This window comes from Sus scrofa, chromosome 12, assembly GCF_054392235.1.
Source record: "Sus scrofa isolate SSC_HxYL_T2T_F1_AM1 chromosome 12, Sscrofa_HxYL_maternal_Yorkshire_Landrace_v2.0, whole genome shotgun sequence".
Classification (NCBI taxonomy): Eukaryota; Metazoa; Chordata; class Mammalia; order Artiodactyla; family Suidae; genus Sus; species Sus scrofa.
Genome location: NC_139394.1, coordinates 60,064,972 through 60,082,285, shown reverse-complemented (window position 1 = coordinate 60,082,285; position 17,314 = coordinate 60,064,972). Strand labels below are relative to the sequence as shown.

Here is a 17,314-nt window from a genome sequence, read left to right as displayed (position 1 = left end):
GTGACGGCTGTTGGGACCTCACCTTCTCCTGAGCCTCATCTTTTTCTTCTCTGGCTCAAAATGAAACTCGGTCCCCCGGGGAAGTCGCTGGGCGGGTGCTGGGGGTTGGCGAGGTGCTCTCCACCCGTGTCCGGCCCTGCAGAGATGGGTGAGATCCTGAGAGGTGGTCCTGGCCCCTCAAGACCCCTCCGGAGCAGGCAAGGAGGTGGGAGCCGGGGCGGCAGCCGCACGCGGCCGGAGGTGCCCATCTGAGCGGTGTTTCTGTCCCCGCAGTGAATGGACACCACACGTCAGGGGCCCCGGCGCACCCTCCCGAGACTGCCCACATGAGTGTCCGAAAATCCACCGGCGATTCCCAGGTAAGGGGTCTCTTCCCCGCTTCCGGGAGGCAGGGGCCGCCGTTTGCGCAGCCCAGGGAGGTGTCTTCAGGATGGGGGCGCCACAGGGGTCCCAGTGGCTACAGCCCAGTTCTGCCCACCGCCCCCGCCCGAGGAGAAAGTGGTTGGTATCCGGGTCCTTGGTGTCTGGCTGGTATCTGGGTCCTTCCAGTGAACTGTGACTGGGGGGGCGCGTGGGCGAGTGTGCTTTGTTGGTTTTTGTTAGACGTGGAGGGTGGTTTGGCTGAGGTGAGGGGGTCCTAACGCCGTTGGGGCCAAGGGTTCCATCCTGCTGTTGGGATTCCTAGTACTGCGTCCAGATTTCCCATGGCTTTAGGACGAGGGACGAGCCAGGCGGTGTTCTGTTCTGCACCCCTTTCCCGCTCCCGATTTGCACAGGATGGAATTGAGAAAAACACCGTATCGCATTTAATAACCTAGCAGAGGGCCAGCTGTGCGGTAGAAGGACATGGGACGGTGCTTTACGATCCCCCAAAGCGCTTTCTCATTGGTCATCTCAGTGACACTTGGCACGCCTGAGGGAGGTGGCAGGATGACCCCCTGTTACAGAGGACGTCACAGAGTCTCAGACCTCGCCCAGGGTGACACGATTACCAGGTGGCCAGACTGGACTTGAGGCCAAGTTCTTGCGGTGGCATTAAGCTGCGTTCGAGGAACTGAGGCCTGGCCTTGTGTGGCCCATCCGTGAATGGTCCTAACCTGCCCTTTCCAGGAGCTCAGAGCCAGGCCCCCATGGCGGTGGTGATGACATTGGTAACGATAGCGTCGTGTGGGCAGCCACGGTGGGGACTCTGACCCAGTCCCTGAGAGAAAGACCTTGTGGCCCATGATGACCGTCGGCCCCCATGTGACCTCTGGCTTTAATGCCGGCAAGAGGGTTAATTCTCAAAAACCACTTACGATGTTGTCTTGGGAGGCTGAGTGTTGGGCTCGGGTCCGTTCAGTTAAAACTCCGGAGGGGAGTTGGGGCGTCTGTGTAGACCCAGGCCTCTTAGCTCCTGCTGGACTTGGGAATGTCCTGGCCTCCTGGTAGAAGGCGGGGTCTGACTCAGGAGGGCCCGGAGGTTCTCGGTTTTAACAGGTGACACTGAAGCTTGCTGCTGCGGGGACTGAGCCTTGGCAGTCAAGGCTGCAGGCGCAGCTGGTGCACGTGTGTGTCCCTTCAGCCCCTGCCCCCGGCACCCGGCACAGCCCCCCACGGCCTTCTCAGCACAGCCCCTGCCAGGCCGCTGGAAACGGGGCTCATCCGCCGCCTCTGCGCAGAGTGTTTGCTCAAGACGTCAGCCTCAGTTCCGCTGCGGTTTCCCAATAACTAGACAAGCTGGTCCCCGCTGGGCGCCGTCTGGAATGATATTGGAAACAACTCCCCCTTCCCGACTCCCTCCTAACAGCCTTCCTTCCCTGAGAGAACGTGGCTCCCCCACCCTGAAGCACTAGGAAGTTGCTACTTAACCATTTAAAACAAAACCTCAGAGTTCCCGTCGTGGCTCAGCAGAAACAAATCTGACTAGGATTCATGAGGACTCAGGTTCAATCCCTGGCCTCGCTCAGTGGGTTAAGGATCTAGCGTTGCCATGAGCTGTGGTGTAGGTTGCAGACGTGGCTCGGATCTGGCGTGTCTGTGGCTATGGTGTAGGCCGGCAGCTGTAGCTCCGATTCGACCCCTAGCCTGGGAACCTCCATATGCCGCAGGTGCAGCTCTCAAAAGACAATAATAAGAATAAAAATAATTAAAAAAAAAATAAAACCAAACCTTCTCAGAAGCCCCTTGGACAGGGTGTGCCATAAGCCTTTGACCTAAGGATTTCCCTTCCAGCCTCTCTTCTTGGGGTCCATTCAGGGGTTCTGACCTGTGTGTGAGGCTGTTCACTTAAGTGTTATTTTCAGCCCTGCAACGTTGGACCCACCCTAATTGTCTAACGAGAGAGGATGGGTCCGATGGATTGTGGCATTGAGCATCCACATCCAGAAGGCAACCATGAAGATGCCTTCTGAAGAAGGTTGAATGATTCAGGACCGTGACAGTGAAAAGCAGAATGAAACGATACATCCAGCCAGTCTTCTGTGGGAAGAGGCAGTCTCTCCACACGTGAAGAAAGGTGACTGGAAGGAAAATAAACCAGAATGGCAGTGGTGCTTCTGTCTGCATCTAGGACCGTGGTTCTCAGTCAGGGGGCGTTGAGCAGTGTTGGGAAGGAGACATCTCGGTTGTCCCAGGTAAGGGGAGTGGGGGTGCTACTGGCATCTAGTCTGTCAGGGGCTGGGCTGTTACACGTCCCACGAGGCCCAGGACGGCCCCCACAGCAAGGAATTATCCCATCTGAAAAGACGACTGCGAGTTCCCTAGTGGCTCAGTGGGTTCAGGAGCTGGCATTGTCACTGCCGTGGCTCAGATTGCTGCATGGGTGTGACCCCTGGCCTGGGAACTTGCCTATGCTGCAGGCACAGCCTCCCCCCGCAAAACCCACCAACAAACAAAAACAAAACAAAGGGAAAGAAAAGATGATTGGTGCTGATGTTGAGAACCATTTGTCTAAGGTGACTTTTCTTTTTTTTTTTTTTTGTTTTTTTTTTTTGTTTTTGTCTTTTTGCTATTTCTTTGGGTCGCTCCCGCGGCATATGGAGATTCCAAGGCTAGGGGTCCAGTCAGAGCTGTAGCCACCGGCCTAAACCAGAGCCACAGCAACACAGGATCCGAGCCTCGTCTGCAACCTACACCACAGCTCAAGGCAGCGCTGGATCCTTAACCCACTGAGCAAGGCTGGGGATTGAACATGCAACCTCATGGTTCCTCATCGGATTTGTTAACCACTGTGCCACGACAGGAACTCCGACTTTTACTTTCTTTGTGCTTTTAAGGATTTAAAAATTTTCCTTAAATGAGCCCATTTTACTTTTGTGGACAGCAGGTGCAGTGAGCCTTATAAAAGAAGGCGTTAGAGGCAGGGTACCTGCCTGAGGATGCAGGGGACATCGGCCCCAGAGACCCTGGCCGGGCAGCACGTCAGGACGGGTAGAACCCAGGGTCTTTTCGGATGATTATTGAGTGCATCTCGTGTCATCAGAGTAACAAGAGTAGGCAGTGCCAGACATGGAGAGAGCAGATTCCCATTTGCCACTCATTCCCAGACCCGTAAGTTTCCGTGGTAGCCCTGGAGGCTGTGAAAGGTTTGTGATGTCGCGGAGCTGGCTGCCGGCAGAGGCGCCACAGACCATCCACCACAGGTTAAGAGGAGTTGGTGTGTATAGAGAGCGCTCCTGGCCCCAGCGTATATCCAGCGAACTTCAGCGTGTATAGTCCTTACTCCCCTTGTTCCAGGCTGTCAGCTATGATTAATGACAGTGATCAGCTAACATTGAACGAAAGAAAGAATGAGTGAGTGAAGGAATGCGTGAAGGCGTGGCCATTTGAGATGCAGGGTTGGGGGTGGGTAAAGCGGGTTGGTCAAACCCCCGTTGTGTTCTTTTTCTGCTCCCTGCCCTTCCTTGAGCCAACTCATCAGGAAGGTTAGAATGTTCATGGAGACCAGGAGTGTGTCTGTGCTGTCATGGACGCAACTGATGGCTGGGTGCCCAGCAACCCAGGGCGGGGAGTTGGGGGGAGCAGCAGCAGGAGGAGGGTGCCTGCCTCTCCTCCGCCCCAGCTCTGGGAGACCTGGAGGGCTGGGCACAGGTGGTGGTGATCTGGTGCCACCCAGTGGAGATTTGTAGGCCTGCAGCCCAGGGGCAGCTGCCTGGGTGCCGGAGACTTGGGACCCATCTGATGGGTGTTGGGAGATCAAATGCCGAGGGTAGTCTTGGTGGCCTTGGCAGAAGCGTGTCCTAGCCTGTCCCCTGCCTGCCTGCCTGGGGCTTATGGTGGCGTGAACCCCTTCCGATCCCTGTGCACGTACCAGGAGGGCAAGGAACCTGAGCCCAGGTCCTTTTTGTCCCTTTCCACTGTTTTAATGTCCATGAGCCACCACCCCCCTGTCCCAGGAAGGCTGTCTTTAGACTCAGGAGAGAGAAAAGGGAATGGGACCAAGAGCTTGGAAACTTAAGGCACCTGTTGGAAAAGGTAGTTTGAAATATAGAAAGAGGCGAGATTCTGAGAGCTCACTTACTTAACAACCCCCCCCCCCCCAGTAAATAGCTCATGTCCTATTGAGCATTTACTGCTTTGCCAGGTGCTGAGGCATAGACCAAGGTAGCCCTTGTCTTGATGGAGGTGAATAGCTGGGGCTGGAGAGAGACGTGAGCTAAATGATTATTTCATTTCGGCCCCAGTGATGGGGCTGGAGGGAGTGTGTGCTGTGAGGACCTGCCCAACTGGTGGTGGAAATGTTGGGTGGCTCCTTTAAGAAGAGCTAAGACTGGAAGGATGAGCAGAGGTTTAGCTTGGTAAAGAGGTGGGAGTAGGGGAACAGTATTCAGGTGGAGGGACTAGCATATGTGGATGCCCAGAGGCAGGAAGGAGAACAGTGATTTCAAAGAAGCCATCGAGGCTGAGGGAGGCTGTGGTTGCTAGATTAGTGGGTGTAAGGGGGGCAGAGGAGGAGGCTGGAGGAGTCCTTGATGCTTTTTGTGAGGAACTTGGGTTTTATCCCAACAGTGCTGGGAGCCTCTGAGAGGTTTCATCGTGGATTCCACCTGCTGAAGGTGTGGGGCCCAGATTCTTAAAAGGCAGGGCTGAGAAGACACGCAGAGCAGGGGCTTGCTAAATCAGCTGGGAATGACCCACGGCAACCAAGATTTTTAAAAAGAGGAGAAAACCCCTCTAGAATCGTAGGAAAAGGACATTTTTAAAAACAGTCTTGTGCTATGGACATTTGCAAACATTTATAACATAGGACCACGGACCAATCATTTAAGCTCAGTTATTCAGCCAGTCTGTTTTATTTGTACTCCTGTTCTCCTCTTCCTAACTCCCCACTGGATTCATTTAAAGCATATTCCCCACATATTATTTTAGCTGTAACTATTTCAGAATGTATGTCCAAGGATGAAGATGTAACCACAATACCATTAGCACACTTAAGAAAACATTAAGGAGTTCCCTTGTGGCACAGTGGGTTAAGGATCTAGCGTTGTCACTGTAGCCGCTCGGGTCACTACAGTGGTGTGAGTTTAGTCCCAGCCTGGGAACTTCACATGTCATGGGCATGGCCAAAAAACCCCCAACATTAATTCATTAATATATATATGAAATCCATGTCTAAACTCTTCACTTGTCCCCAGAGTATCTTTTGTAGCTGCTTTTCTCCCTGATTCAGGCACCAGTCATGTTTCACACACGGATACATCAATTTCTCCTCTTTAGGTTTTTTTTTTTCCCTTTTAAACAGTTTTATGAAGATGTAATTCACATAATGTAGAATTCACCTTTTTAAAAACATACAGTGCAGTGTTTTTTTAAAAATATATTTATTTATTTGGCCATACCCGGGTCATGCGGAAGTTCCCCGGCCAAGGATGGAACCCAAGCCACAGCAATGACACCACCAGGTCCTTAACCCACCGAGCCACCAGGGAACTCCAGCCTAGTAGTTTTTAGTGCAGTCATCCACCATCAAAATCAGTTTCAGAACAGTTTCATCACCCCTACAAGAATCCCCGTAAGCCTCAGGCTGCCACTAACCTGCTTGCCGTCTCTAGGTCCGCCTCTTCTGGACCTTTCACGTACGTGGGTCCTACCGCAGTGACCTTTGTGTGTGTCTGGCTTAGAACACTGTTCAGGGCCCGTTCATGTCCCCGTCTCCACACGTCACTGTCTTTCTGGCCAAACCATGTTCCATCGCAGGGATGTACCATTTCATCTCAATGGCGGCTTTAGTCACTTTTCATCTCGATTGCGTTCTCTGCACATTTGCCTTTGTGTCTGTGCTCGCGCTGACGCTCTGGGGGAGGGGTCCAGGTCAGGTGTGTGGTCCAGGGACCTGTGTTCCTGGCACGGCTGCTCCCTTTTGCTTGGGCTCAGGTTGTGCCGCTGGGGGCCTGTTGAATACTCTTCCTGGTGGCCATCAGGGGACACGCTCCCCGTTCATCACTGCTTCTGATGTCAAGTTTGAGCTTTTAGGGAATCTGGTGACCACAGAGTTCTCCTTGGCAGGGTCCGTTTTCCCATTTTAATGTGTCTGTAAGCCATGGGGCGATCGAGCCCCAAGTGCAGTTCTGTTTCCTGACAACGTTGTCACTCAAAGCTTTGGGTGTGCCTGATGATGGTGGCCTTGAGTCGCCTTTGACATAGGGGTTTGCCAATGGTGACTTTCGAATTTCTTTTTTTTTTTTTTTTAATTTGACTTATTTTATATACATACATTCTTGTTTTAAAATATTATTTTCTGGAGTTCCCACTGTGGCATAGTGGGTTAAGAACCCGATGTAGTCTCCATGGGGATGCGGGTTCCATCCCCGGCCTGGCTCAGTGGGTTAAGGATCCGGCTTTGCTGAAAGCTGCAACTCAGGTCCTGCGTTGCTGTGGCTGCGGTGTAGGCCAGCAGCTGCAGCTCCGATTCGACCTCTAGCCTGGGAACCTCCATGTGCCGCAGGGGCAGCCATTATAGAAAAAAAGACATTATTTTCTTTCATGGTCTGTATCCCAGGAGATTGGACATAGTTGCCTGTGCTATACAGTAGGACCTTGTTTCTCCCTTCTAAATAAAGTAGTTTGCATTTATACATGTTTTATTGGCCTTCTTCTGTAAAGAAGCATGGCTCCCCCCCTCCATCTTCTGGAGTGAAACCTTTGAGGTCATTATTTGCATTATTTGCAGTCCTGCTCCCAGGTTTGGCTGGCGGGAGCGCCTTTGAGCTGGCGTCTGTGTCCCTTCCTCATATGACATCGTTTATGGAGTGCTTTCTTACCTCCAGAGGTCCCAGGTCCACCTGGCATTTGGAAGTGCCGTTTCTCCAAGGAGCTTGACGTCTAGCTCAGCACAGGCGTGGGCATCCATCCTGCTCAGGGACCCTGTTGAGTCCCTAGTGGAACTTCTGATCGTGGGACAACAAAGACCCAGAATTGACCCTCCTCTTTAGGGTTGTGGGCTGTTGGACCAAGGTGATACTTTCAGCTGGCAACTCCTAGTTTTCCGGACCAGCACCATCCTAGGGCTGGGGTGAGCTGCTGAGACCCTCTGGGCTTGGTGGTCCTTGGAGGATGTTTTCTTGTGGGCAAAGGGAAGACGTAAAAAGGCAACCCAGAGTGTGATTGGACGCCAAAACACCCTCCCCGCTCTTGGGGTCGGCAGGGTGACAACTCACGCAGGTGGCTGAGCACGCCCAGTCCACACCTCACGTGTCTAGGACGTGATGCGTGAGACCTGGGGGATTCGGAATAAGATGTCATGTTCTGAATCCTCGGTGTCAGGAGGTGGTGGCCTGCCATCTGCCTTAACTCTCTGCTCCCGGGTAGATGCTGCAGGTTAAGGCAGCAAGCAGCCCGCAGAACCGCTCACCAGCAGAGGGCAGCTGAGGGGTTAACGCCCCCACCCCCGGCGGGGAGAAGCGGCAGCCCCGGTTTGGAGCCGTTTCTTCTCTAATTCGCCTTCGAGCCTGGACACAGGCGGCCCCTGCCTGGCCGGTCCCAGAATATGGTGACCGAGGGGTTAAGGAGCATCCCTGAACTTCCCCGTCTCCGCGGAGCTTCTAACCAGTCCCTCCGCCTTCGGGGAACCCAAATAAAAGAGGATGTCTAACATGGAGAACAGCTTTGACGATGTTTCTCGCCTCTCTCCCCAGAACCTGGGATCCTCGTCCCCCGGCAAGAGGCAGAGCAAGGAAAACACCATCACGGTAAGCGGCTCCGGGGGAGCGCGTGCGGGTCGGGCGCCAGGCAGGGGCTCTGGTCCACCGCAGCGGCGGGGCTGTTGCCATGGCAATGCGGACCGCGGAGGGGAAGCGATGCCCAGCCTGGAAATCTGGGAAGTTCCGAAGCGTGGATGTAGCCCAAGTTTTTTCCCCACTGTCCTTCTTCTGTTGTTTTCTTATCTCATTTTTCTCTCCGGGCAGGTGAGCGAAAGGCTGGGCTTGGAAAGCCACAGAAGCCATTTTTGCAGGGCAGGCAGGGGAAGGTTCGCGTGAAGGAGTGGGTTGGAGGGGGTGGACCATGCGCTGAGCAAGTGACGTGACGTGTAAATTACAGCCGTGGCAGGGTGGCTTTTGTGCGGGGTAACTTCTAGAAGACATCGAAGTTAAAAGCAAGAGGAAGCGCCCTAAGAATAGAGTTCCTGGGAGTTCCAGATGGGGAAGCAGGCAGCCTCTACCTAGAGGGGCCAGGCAGCCTCCCAAGGCTCTTCCAGAAAGCCTGCTGAGGGAGTTCCCTGGTGGTCAAATGGTTAGGATTTGGTGCTTTCATCTGTGGCTCAAGCTCAATCCCCAATCTGGGAATCAAGATCCCACAATGTGCTGCCCACCCCACCCCCCGGAGATAGAAGCAGGAGAGAGTGCCTTTCCTGGGCTCATGCAGGCTGCACATCCTGCTTTGGAGGGGGGAAAAAAAAAGGTGATAGGCAAACAATGACAACAACAGTCATCCTTGTTGCCACTGTATGTGCATTTATTATGCACAGTAGGGCCTTTTTTTTTTTTTTTTTTTTTTTTTTGGCCATACCCACGGTGTATGTTCCCAGGCTAGGGGTTGAATCGGAGCTGCAGCTGCCAGCCGGCACCACAGCCACAGCAATGTCAGATCCAAGCCGTGTCTGTGACCTACACTGCAGCTCACGGCAACACCAGATCCTTAACCCACTGATCGAGGCCAGGGATCGAACTGGCATCCTCAGGGATCCTAGTTGGGTTTGCTACCGCTGAGCCACAAGGGGACCTCCCACAGGAGGGTTCTCAGTGCCCGTTTCATTCTCCGCTCACTGCATCAGGGGCAGGCAATAGGACCGAGGTGCTGTGGTGACTGCACTGCCTCTGAAGCCAGGGTGTCGGGCACAGCCCCTCCCTGCAGGGCAGTGCTCCTGGGCACGTTTCTGCGCTTGTCTGTGTCTCTGTGTCCACGTCTGTGCAGCGGGGAGGCGGTGGGTGGGTGTGCCTTAGGAACGGTGTGAGGGCTAAGCGAGTCCACGCGTGGAAATCACAGAACAGCCTGGCACAGAGTAAGCACTCAGTTCCCACTCTGGTCACCCTGTTTATAGAGGCGGAAACGGAGGCCCGCAGGACCTCGCCCAAGGTCACCTGGCTCTAAGCTTCGGGATTTGAGGCCTGTGCTCCTAACTGCCAGCTGTGCCCCCGTGAAAGTGGTGGCATGGGCCTGAGGGTGGGACACCTGGGCCAGCGGCGGCTTCCTGGTTCCTGGAGCTGGTGGGCAGGGTGTGGGCAGGCCCTGGAGCAGAGCTCCTAAGGGTTCTGCCTCCACAATGAACCTCAGCCAGGGCACAGCCCGAGCTCCTAGAGTTCCCTGAAGTAGGGAGAGAGAGAGGGAAAAGCAAGTGTGAGCGGGAGCGAGCTAGCCTTGTAGAGGAAAAGGAAGAGAAACGACAAGGAGAAGCAGAGGGCTACACCTCCCTTTAGTGATGGGCCCAGCTCGCCAGCTGTGGCCGAGTCACCTGCTCTGGGCTGCCTTTCAGCCCCAGCGTGGGCTGGGCGTGGACGTGGCCCTGGGTCTCCTGGCAACACAGCTGGTCCATCCCTGCCTCCCTGACTTCTGCCTCCTTCCTGCTGCCCTAAAGCCATGCTTCTCACCTGGTGACCTGCAGCCTTGAGTGGGCATCTGAAGCCTTGGGGCACTTGTTTAAAACGCATGTTCCTCGGTGGAATCCTGGACCTATAGTTGGTCTTTCTGGGGCCAGCGGGAGACTTTGCACTGTCACCAACAGCCTCCCAGAGGTTTTAAATAAACCCTCAAGACCTGGGGGCTTTTTTGCTGGGGAATCTGAGGAGGGGGAGGACTGGCCAAAGGGCGCAGAGTGAGTATGATCAGAGCCCTGAACTTAATCCTGGGTCTGAACCTGAGTCTGCGGCTGCCAGCCCAGGTGCCCCCCCTCATCTCCGCGCTGGAGATGGGCCTCCTTGCCAGCCGGTGGGGCTGAAGACTGCTGGACTGCTGCTCTTTCCCTTCCATGGAGCACTCGCTCTCCCCGTGCAGCCTCTTCCCCTGAGTCCTGGTCCTCTAGGGCTTGTGGTTTTCCCAGGAGGAGACGATGCATGGGGGCGGGGGGCGGGGGGTGGGCAAGGCTGGGGCCCAGATGCCCCTCTCCCTGGCCTGTGGGGATGCAGCAGGCAAATGCTCACGCCATCTGACTCAATGAGCAGAACTTTGCTGGCCTGAGTAGCAACGGCTGGTGCATCCAGGCATCCAGGTCCAGCTCACAGAAGCAAGGACTGGGCCTGATTCTGCTGCTCAGCTCCCCTACCCAGGCCTGAAACAAGCTCTGAAGAGGCAGGCACGTGGGCTACTTGACAGCAGCAGGGCCTCGGGCAGGGCTGGCAGTGAGTGGGCTGCTTGATTGGGAGTGACGGGCGCTAATGGCAGTTCACAGCCCTCGGCACAAACAGGATGTGTCAGAATCTAGAGCATTCCGGAAAAGATGACAGGCAAGCCACTCAGCCACACTCCTGTCCTAGAAAGAGGAGTCTGGGGATGTGCGGGGCCCGGGTGGGAGCTTGGGGGCTGGATGTGCGTGCTTGGGGGGCATTTCTATTCTGCTTCCACAGGTCCCAGCTCGGGCTTTAGCCTCTGCCTCCCAGCTTAGCTCCCCACCAGGGGGAAAGTCAGGGCCCGCTTGGCTGTGAAAGCACCTTCTCTTCTGTGCTGCAGGCGGCTGTCAGAGAGGAAGGCACGTAGCTGCAGTCTCTACCTCCAGGGAGGCCTCCGGGCTGGGCCAGGGCTTGCTCAGGGCCACCTGGAGGCAGGCCCCTTGGGTGGGTTGCACTTGTGTTCAGTGGCTCTTGGGCCACGGCCAGGTGACTTAATGGTGACTGGAGCCCCCCTGAGGCCCCCCAAGAGAGTTTCCAGGGGCAGCTCATGGTTCTGGCTGCCTTTGTGTAGGCTGGTCCTGGCAGAGTCTCAGCCGCTCAGTGAGGGGCAGAGGGGTTGTTACTCTGTTTCCTGAGGGCTGGAGAGAGCAGAGTTGGAGCCAGAGTGCAGACCCTGCTGGTGGGGAATGGTGATTTCGGGGGGCAGGAGTGGGAGGGGCCCCTGGAACTCCCCCCGAATAGTTCAGCGTAGGAGGCATCACCCCTCCCTACTTGAGCCCCCGCCTTGGGTGGGGACGTGGCAGATTTCCACCTAAGCATGTTAGAAGGTAGTGTGATGTAGGTTAAGGGCTGGGTTGCCTGGCTTCTGACCCACAATACCCACAAGCTGTGTGAGCTTGCATAAGTTACTTAACCTCTCTGTGCCTCGGTTGCCTTATCTGTAAAATGGGGTGACAGTCACCCTTGTCCTAGGCTGTTGTGAGGCAATACGTGTAAAGCGCTTTGGCACATCATTAGCCCTTAAGAGAGTGGGATGTGGTTCCTTAGGATGTGCCCTGTGTTTTCTGGGTGAAGATGGAATCGGGGCTCTTGCGATGCCTGTGGGGCCTCCTGAGGCCCAGACGGGCAGAGGTGACGTTAACCGCCCGGGAAGTGTCTGTCACTCAGGACAGGCCGGGAAGCCCCTCGTGGCTGTTTCTGTGGGGAAAGGGCTCTCCCACTTTCTTCTCTGGCCCTTGGAGCCCACGGTCAGCCTGGGCTGTGTCTCTGCTTCCAGCCCTTCTGATCCAGGGGCCCGTGAGCCTTGACTGTGAGCTGTGGTCACAGAAGCACAGAGCAGTGCTCAGAGTGGTGGCCCAGCAATTGGGGAACCAGCTCTGGAACCTGCATTGCCACTTTGTAGCTGCACTGATAGTGTGCCAAGAACTTAACCTCTCAGGGGCTCAGGCTCCTCACCCCCGCATGAGCTTGGACCAGGCCCCTGCACGTAAACATTTCAGCTCTTGATGGCCTGGGCCGCTGGCAAACCCCACTGCTCCCACTGCCCCGCTCCGCTGCCTCAGCCCCCCTCTCCCGGAATCGGCTGTTTCCCATCTCCGTGGGTGGAAACCCTCCTGCCGGCCCAGGCCAGTCAACTCTGAGCTCCCCGGAACAGGAACCGTGTCAGGTGGGATGTCCCCGTTCCAAGGGCCGGTCCCGCGGGTCGGAGCATGGTTACCGCCTCCCTGGCCTCTCCCCGCAGACGCCAGCAGCCTAAGCCCTAGCTAGGACAACCCCAGATGCCTCCAAGTGACCAAAGGTCCCCAGCGAGGGGGCGGGGTTAGGGAGCAACGTCACGCCCACTCGGCAGTTAGGGAGGTAACGACGTCATGGAACGCTGCTCTGCTGGGCCTTTTCTAGGCTGCTCTGAGCCACCAGCACAGCTCCCGGTCCTGGGCCTGACTCCCTCCAGTGGCCTTCAGGCTCCAGAGGGGGGCGCTCACCCCCCGAGCATCCCAGCCCGCGGGGCCCCCCTGACCGAGCCCAGCCGTGGGTGTGCCCTCGCCCCCGGCCCCCAGCGGTGCTTTTCCTGCCAGCGGTGCTCTTTTCACACCCCCCCCAACCTGCCTGGATTCTACCTCCCTAGCTAAATATCACTTCCTCCAAGATTCCTCCTCCGAATCCCTGGCCCTTCCTGTCACCCCCCGGACACCTCCTGCTCACCCGAGAGGTAGATTTTACCCCAAAGGGGTGCAATGAGTTATTTACTTGTTTGCCTTCCTCGTTAGGCTGTAAAACCGTCCTAGGCAGTGAGGACACCATCTATCTGCAGCCTCCATTCCTGGTCTCCAGAAGCATTTATAGCGCCCACTGCGTGGCTGTGCGGGGCCGGGTACTAGGGAAGCAGCGAGGAGGAGGTGGGCTTCTTCCCCTCCTGGGACAGACTGACTGGCAAAGGGAGATGCTGAATGAGCAGCCCCGAGAAATAGAAACGTGCGTGTGCAAAGTGCCGGAAAGGTCTAGCCTAGTGTGCAGTACCAAGTAGCCAGTCAACAAACACTTGCGTGGACCGTGGACCGTCAGGTGTTCCACTGAACGGCATCGTGGGGCGGGTGAGGGCTTGAGCGCTGCCATCCACCCTGTCTGGGTGCAGATACTTCTATGATCCTAAGTGGCTCAGACGAGGCCAGCAGGACCCAGCCTGTGGGGTTGCTGGGAGAATGAGGCGAAAATGCACAGTAAGGAGGCGCGCCAAGCTCTTGCAGGAAATCTAGGAATCCCGTGAGTTTTCCAAGGGCCTCCCACCGTGGGGCCGGTGAGGTGCAGTTCTCAAGATGCCCACCAGGGGGCGCAGGGCTCTGCGAGGTCTCAGGGACATTGCTGTGGGGTCGCTGGGCCCGAGAAATCTCAAAACCAGAGTTGACCGGGGTCAGGCCTGCTGGGGTCACTGGCCAGTCGGTCTGAGGACTGTCTGTCCCTCCTCAGACAATGGCAGAAGCCACAAGAGGGTTGGGAACTTACCCTCCCCCGGCACCGCTCCCCCAGCCCGGCTAGCTCTCCTTCAGTGGTGGGTCAAGGGCCATTTGTGGGCCCCCTCTGCCACCCCCACCCGCCAGCTCCTAGATCCCGGACAGGGTTCTCTAGAAGACCTTCATACCTGCTTTTGAGTGCCTTCAGCCTCCTATATCCATGACTTCATGCCCAGGATAGTGTCACAGTTTATTAAATTCATTAAATTTGCTTGAAATTTTCATAGACTCCGTTGTAAGCAAAATGAAGAGGGGCTGCCATCATCATTATCTGCTGCAGCACAAATAGCTGGGATGCGAAATAAGGAATATGTGAAACCTTGGAACCCAGCCCTGAGTTCCTGGGGGAGACTCGCCTCTGGATACGCACTGGGGCCTCAGCCGAGAGGGAGGTTGCCTGAGCTGGGCACTGAGAGGCTGGCTCCTGAGGCCAGTGACACCCCAGGTGGCTGTAGGTACAGGATCTGGGGGGACCCTCACCGCGGGTCCTTCCCGCCCCTGCTCCTTCCTCCCGTGTCATGCTTCCCCACAGAGTGGGGCTCAGACGTCCCTCTCTGGGAGGAGGGGCTCTTTCCTTGGCTGAGAGGAGGGGACTGCAAGTGGGGCCGGTGCCCAGAGAGCTGGGGAAGGGGCCTAGATTTACTTCCCACCGCCCCCGAGCCCCTGAACCAGAGGCCATGCTGGGGGGCCCTGACTCGGCTGGCAGAGGGCTTGGTTTGGCCCACACAGTGTTGATGCTATTAACACTGAATTAATTGCCAGCATTTAAGCATTGAGATACTTCACATGCAAATCCTGATTCTCTGCTGCTCTCCAGTCATCCCATTAAACCCACAACCCTGGACTCCTCCTCCGGGCCTGACGGCCCCTGGGGGGGAGCCGAGAGGCACCTGCCCCCTAGACAGGTCTTCACAGACCCCGGGGCAGACACTGGTCACCCTGTCCCCAAGCCGTCGTTTCCACCGCCTGCGGCATCTCACCTGTGTGCACAGCCGCCTGGCCGTGGAGTCCGTGGCTTTTATTTAAAGCCCCGGGGTTTGTCTGCAGTGTTCTCACCTTGAACATCTGATGGCTCCTACTTGGGCTGGGGCTGTGATGAGGCTTGAAGACTCCAGGGCTCAGGCCTTGGCTTCCCGAGGCCTTGCGGCTCCCAAAACCAATCAGCCAGCATCTCGGGAGCGATCTGGGGCTGAAAGCAGCATCAGTGGGATCAGAGGCAAAGCCACCTTTGCTGAGCGGGGCAAGCCCAGGCACCATGCACAGGGCACCGGCAGGAAAGTCAGACGGAGCGCAGGAACCTGCACTGTCCATGCCTGGGCCTGGGCCAGCCCCAGGCACATACCCTGGATTATAATTTACACTCGATGGGGTTGTCGGATGCAAATTATTATACACAGGATGGCTAAACAACAAGAAGCCACTCTGCAGCCCAGGGCACTCTCTTTAGTATCCTGTGAGAAACCGTAACGGAAAAGAATATGAGAAAGAATGTCTGTCGATGCTGAACTGAGTGCCTTTGCCGTGCGGCCGAAATTGACACAACTCCATGGGAATAAAACAAGAAAATAAACTAACTCTCCCTGTTCATAGACTATCAGGAGATAAAATTCGCAGGTTAACATCTCACCCTGGACTTATTTCCTTTTCCTGGTAGCTGATGATGTCATCAGTTTCCAGAAAGTTCCAAACGGGTATCTATGCCTTCCTCCGTTTTTTATTTTGTTTTTTTACACCGAGGTGGGAAACAGCAGATATTCTTCTGCACCTTGCCTCCTCTCTACCCACTGTACCCTGCCACACCGTCCTTACGGAGGAACGGTCCCGCAGCATCTTTCTCCACACATACAGTTCCCATAGATGTCTCTCTCATACTGTGGAACCCTTCCCCCTGCTGATGGGCAGTGGGGTTGAGCTGCAGCCTTTTTGCGAACAGTGCTGAAAAGCCCTCTAGGTAGGTCACTGTCCCCTTGTGCAGCTGGCTACAGGGTAGAATCCTACCAGTGCAGCTGCTGGATGGAAGGTTCTGGACATTGGCGGTGTTGCTGGCTCCTGCTGCACTGCTCTCTGGGGAGGGGGTGACTGCTGGTCACCTCTTTTTGGACATGCCAGCTCGTGGAGTACCCCATGACCCCGTGTGTATGCCTCATCAAGCTGGCCCTGTAGGGAGGCCTGTTTGTTTGTTTTTCACTTTCGGTCGCCCCACGGCATATGGAGTTCCCAGGCCAGGGGTCAGAACCTAAGCTGCAGCTCTGGCGACACCAGACTGTGCTGGGCTGGGAATCGAACCTGCATCCCAGCGCTCCCAAGATGCCGCCGATCCCGTCGCGCCACAGCGGGAACTCCAGGAGGCCTCTTCAATGCCAAGTCCTGGGACCAAAGCTGGCCCGGCTTCTCCCAGCCCTCCAGCCAAGCCGTGTTCTCTCCTCTTCTGTGCCCTCCAGATAAACTGCGTGACGTTCCCTCACCCAGACACGATGCCCGAGCAGCAGCTGCTGAAACCAACCGAGTGGAGCTACTGTGACTACTTCTGGGTAAGTGCTGCCTCGGTTTCCCCTGTGCTGTGGCCCCAGGGACCAGGAGTGGACACGCGGCGGGGGGGGGGGGGGGGGGGCGCTTGAGCTCAAAGCAGAGCGACCTCTTGGGCGAAACCTAACGGGCTGGCTGTCGATTAAGCACCTGAGGCGGAAACTAAAGACCCGCTTGGAGTCTAGATCATTCCCTCAATCTCAGAGCGTCCTCAGGGCTTTGATTCCTGGCAATGTGGAAACCCCAGCCAGGGTGCAGGGAAGCTGGAGGGTCACCTTGCTCGGTGGTGGCAGGGGACCAGAATCAGCTCCATTAAGAGAACCTGGGCATCAGACCAGCTCTGTTGCTCTTGACGGTGACCTTGGACAAGGGCTTCTCCTCCTGGACGGCCTCACTGTTTCCATCAACGTCACGAGGCGCTCGGGCACAGGGGTCTGGAGGGAGCCCAGCTCTAATAACTCTGCGGGTCCAGAGCTTTTGCATATTGTGTCATGGGTACAGAGTTTCAGTTTTGCAAGATGAGAAGCTTCTGGAGAGGGATGGTGGCGATGGTTGCACGGCAGTGTGAATGGACTTAGTGCCACTGAACTGAGCACTTAAAAATGGTTAAGGTGGCAGCTTCTGTTGTGGCTTGGCGGGTTAGGAATCCGACCAGTATCCATGAGGATGCGGGTTCGATCCCTGACCTTGCTCAGTAAGTTAAGGGTCCAGCATTGCCATGAACTGTGGCCTAGGTCACAGATGTGGCTCAGATCGGGTGTGGCTGTGGCGTAGGCCTGCAGCTGCAGCTCCAATTTGACCCCTAGCTTGGGAACTTCCTTGTGCTATAGGTGTAGCCACAGGGGGGAAAAAAGATTAAAGTGGCAAATTTTTATGTGTATTTTTCCAAAATTTAAGAAATGTCTTTTGACAAGCGTGGAGTCCTTTTCCTAGGAAACTCTGGAAATAGCCCCGGACATGTGTGTTTTAAAGCTGATAGTA

General features: G+C 55.9%; 1 protein-coding gene across 24 annotated transcripts in view; it reads left to right on the top strand.

The window, feature by feature from the left end:
- GAS7 (growth arrest specific 7) overlaps nucleotides 1-17,314 on the top strand; it is a 221,522-nt gene that overhangs the window by 173,063 nt on the left and 31,145 nt on the right. For 15 of the 24 annotated variants that reach the window (XR_014821843.1, XM_021067872.2, XM_084986133.1 and 12 more), the window contains 3 exons: nucleotides 274-359; nucleotides 8,115-8,168; nucleotides 16,249-16,338. Coding sequence is in view for 23 of the 24 variants with exons in the window: in XM_021067872.2 (XP_020923531.1) it covers nucleotides 274-359; nucleotides 8,115-8,168; nucleotides 16,249-16,338 (230 nt within the window). In the remaining variant the exon portion in view is untranslated. The remainder of the gene's footprint in view (nucleotides 1-273; nucleotides 360-8,114; nucleotides 8,169-16,248; nucleotides 16,339-17,314) is intronic. The other 9 variants (XM_084986137.1, XM_084986143.1, XM_084986140.1 and 6 more) reach the window with 1 other exon arrangement.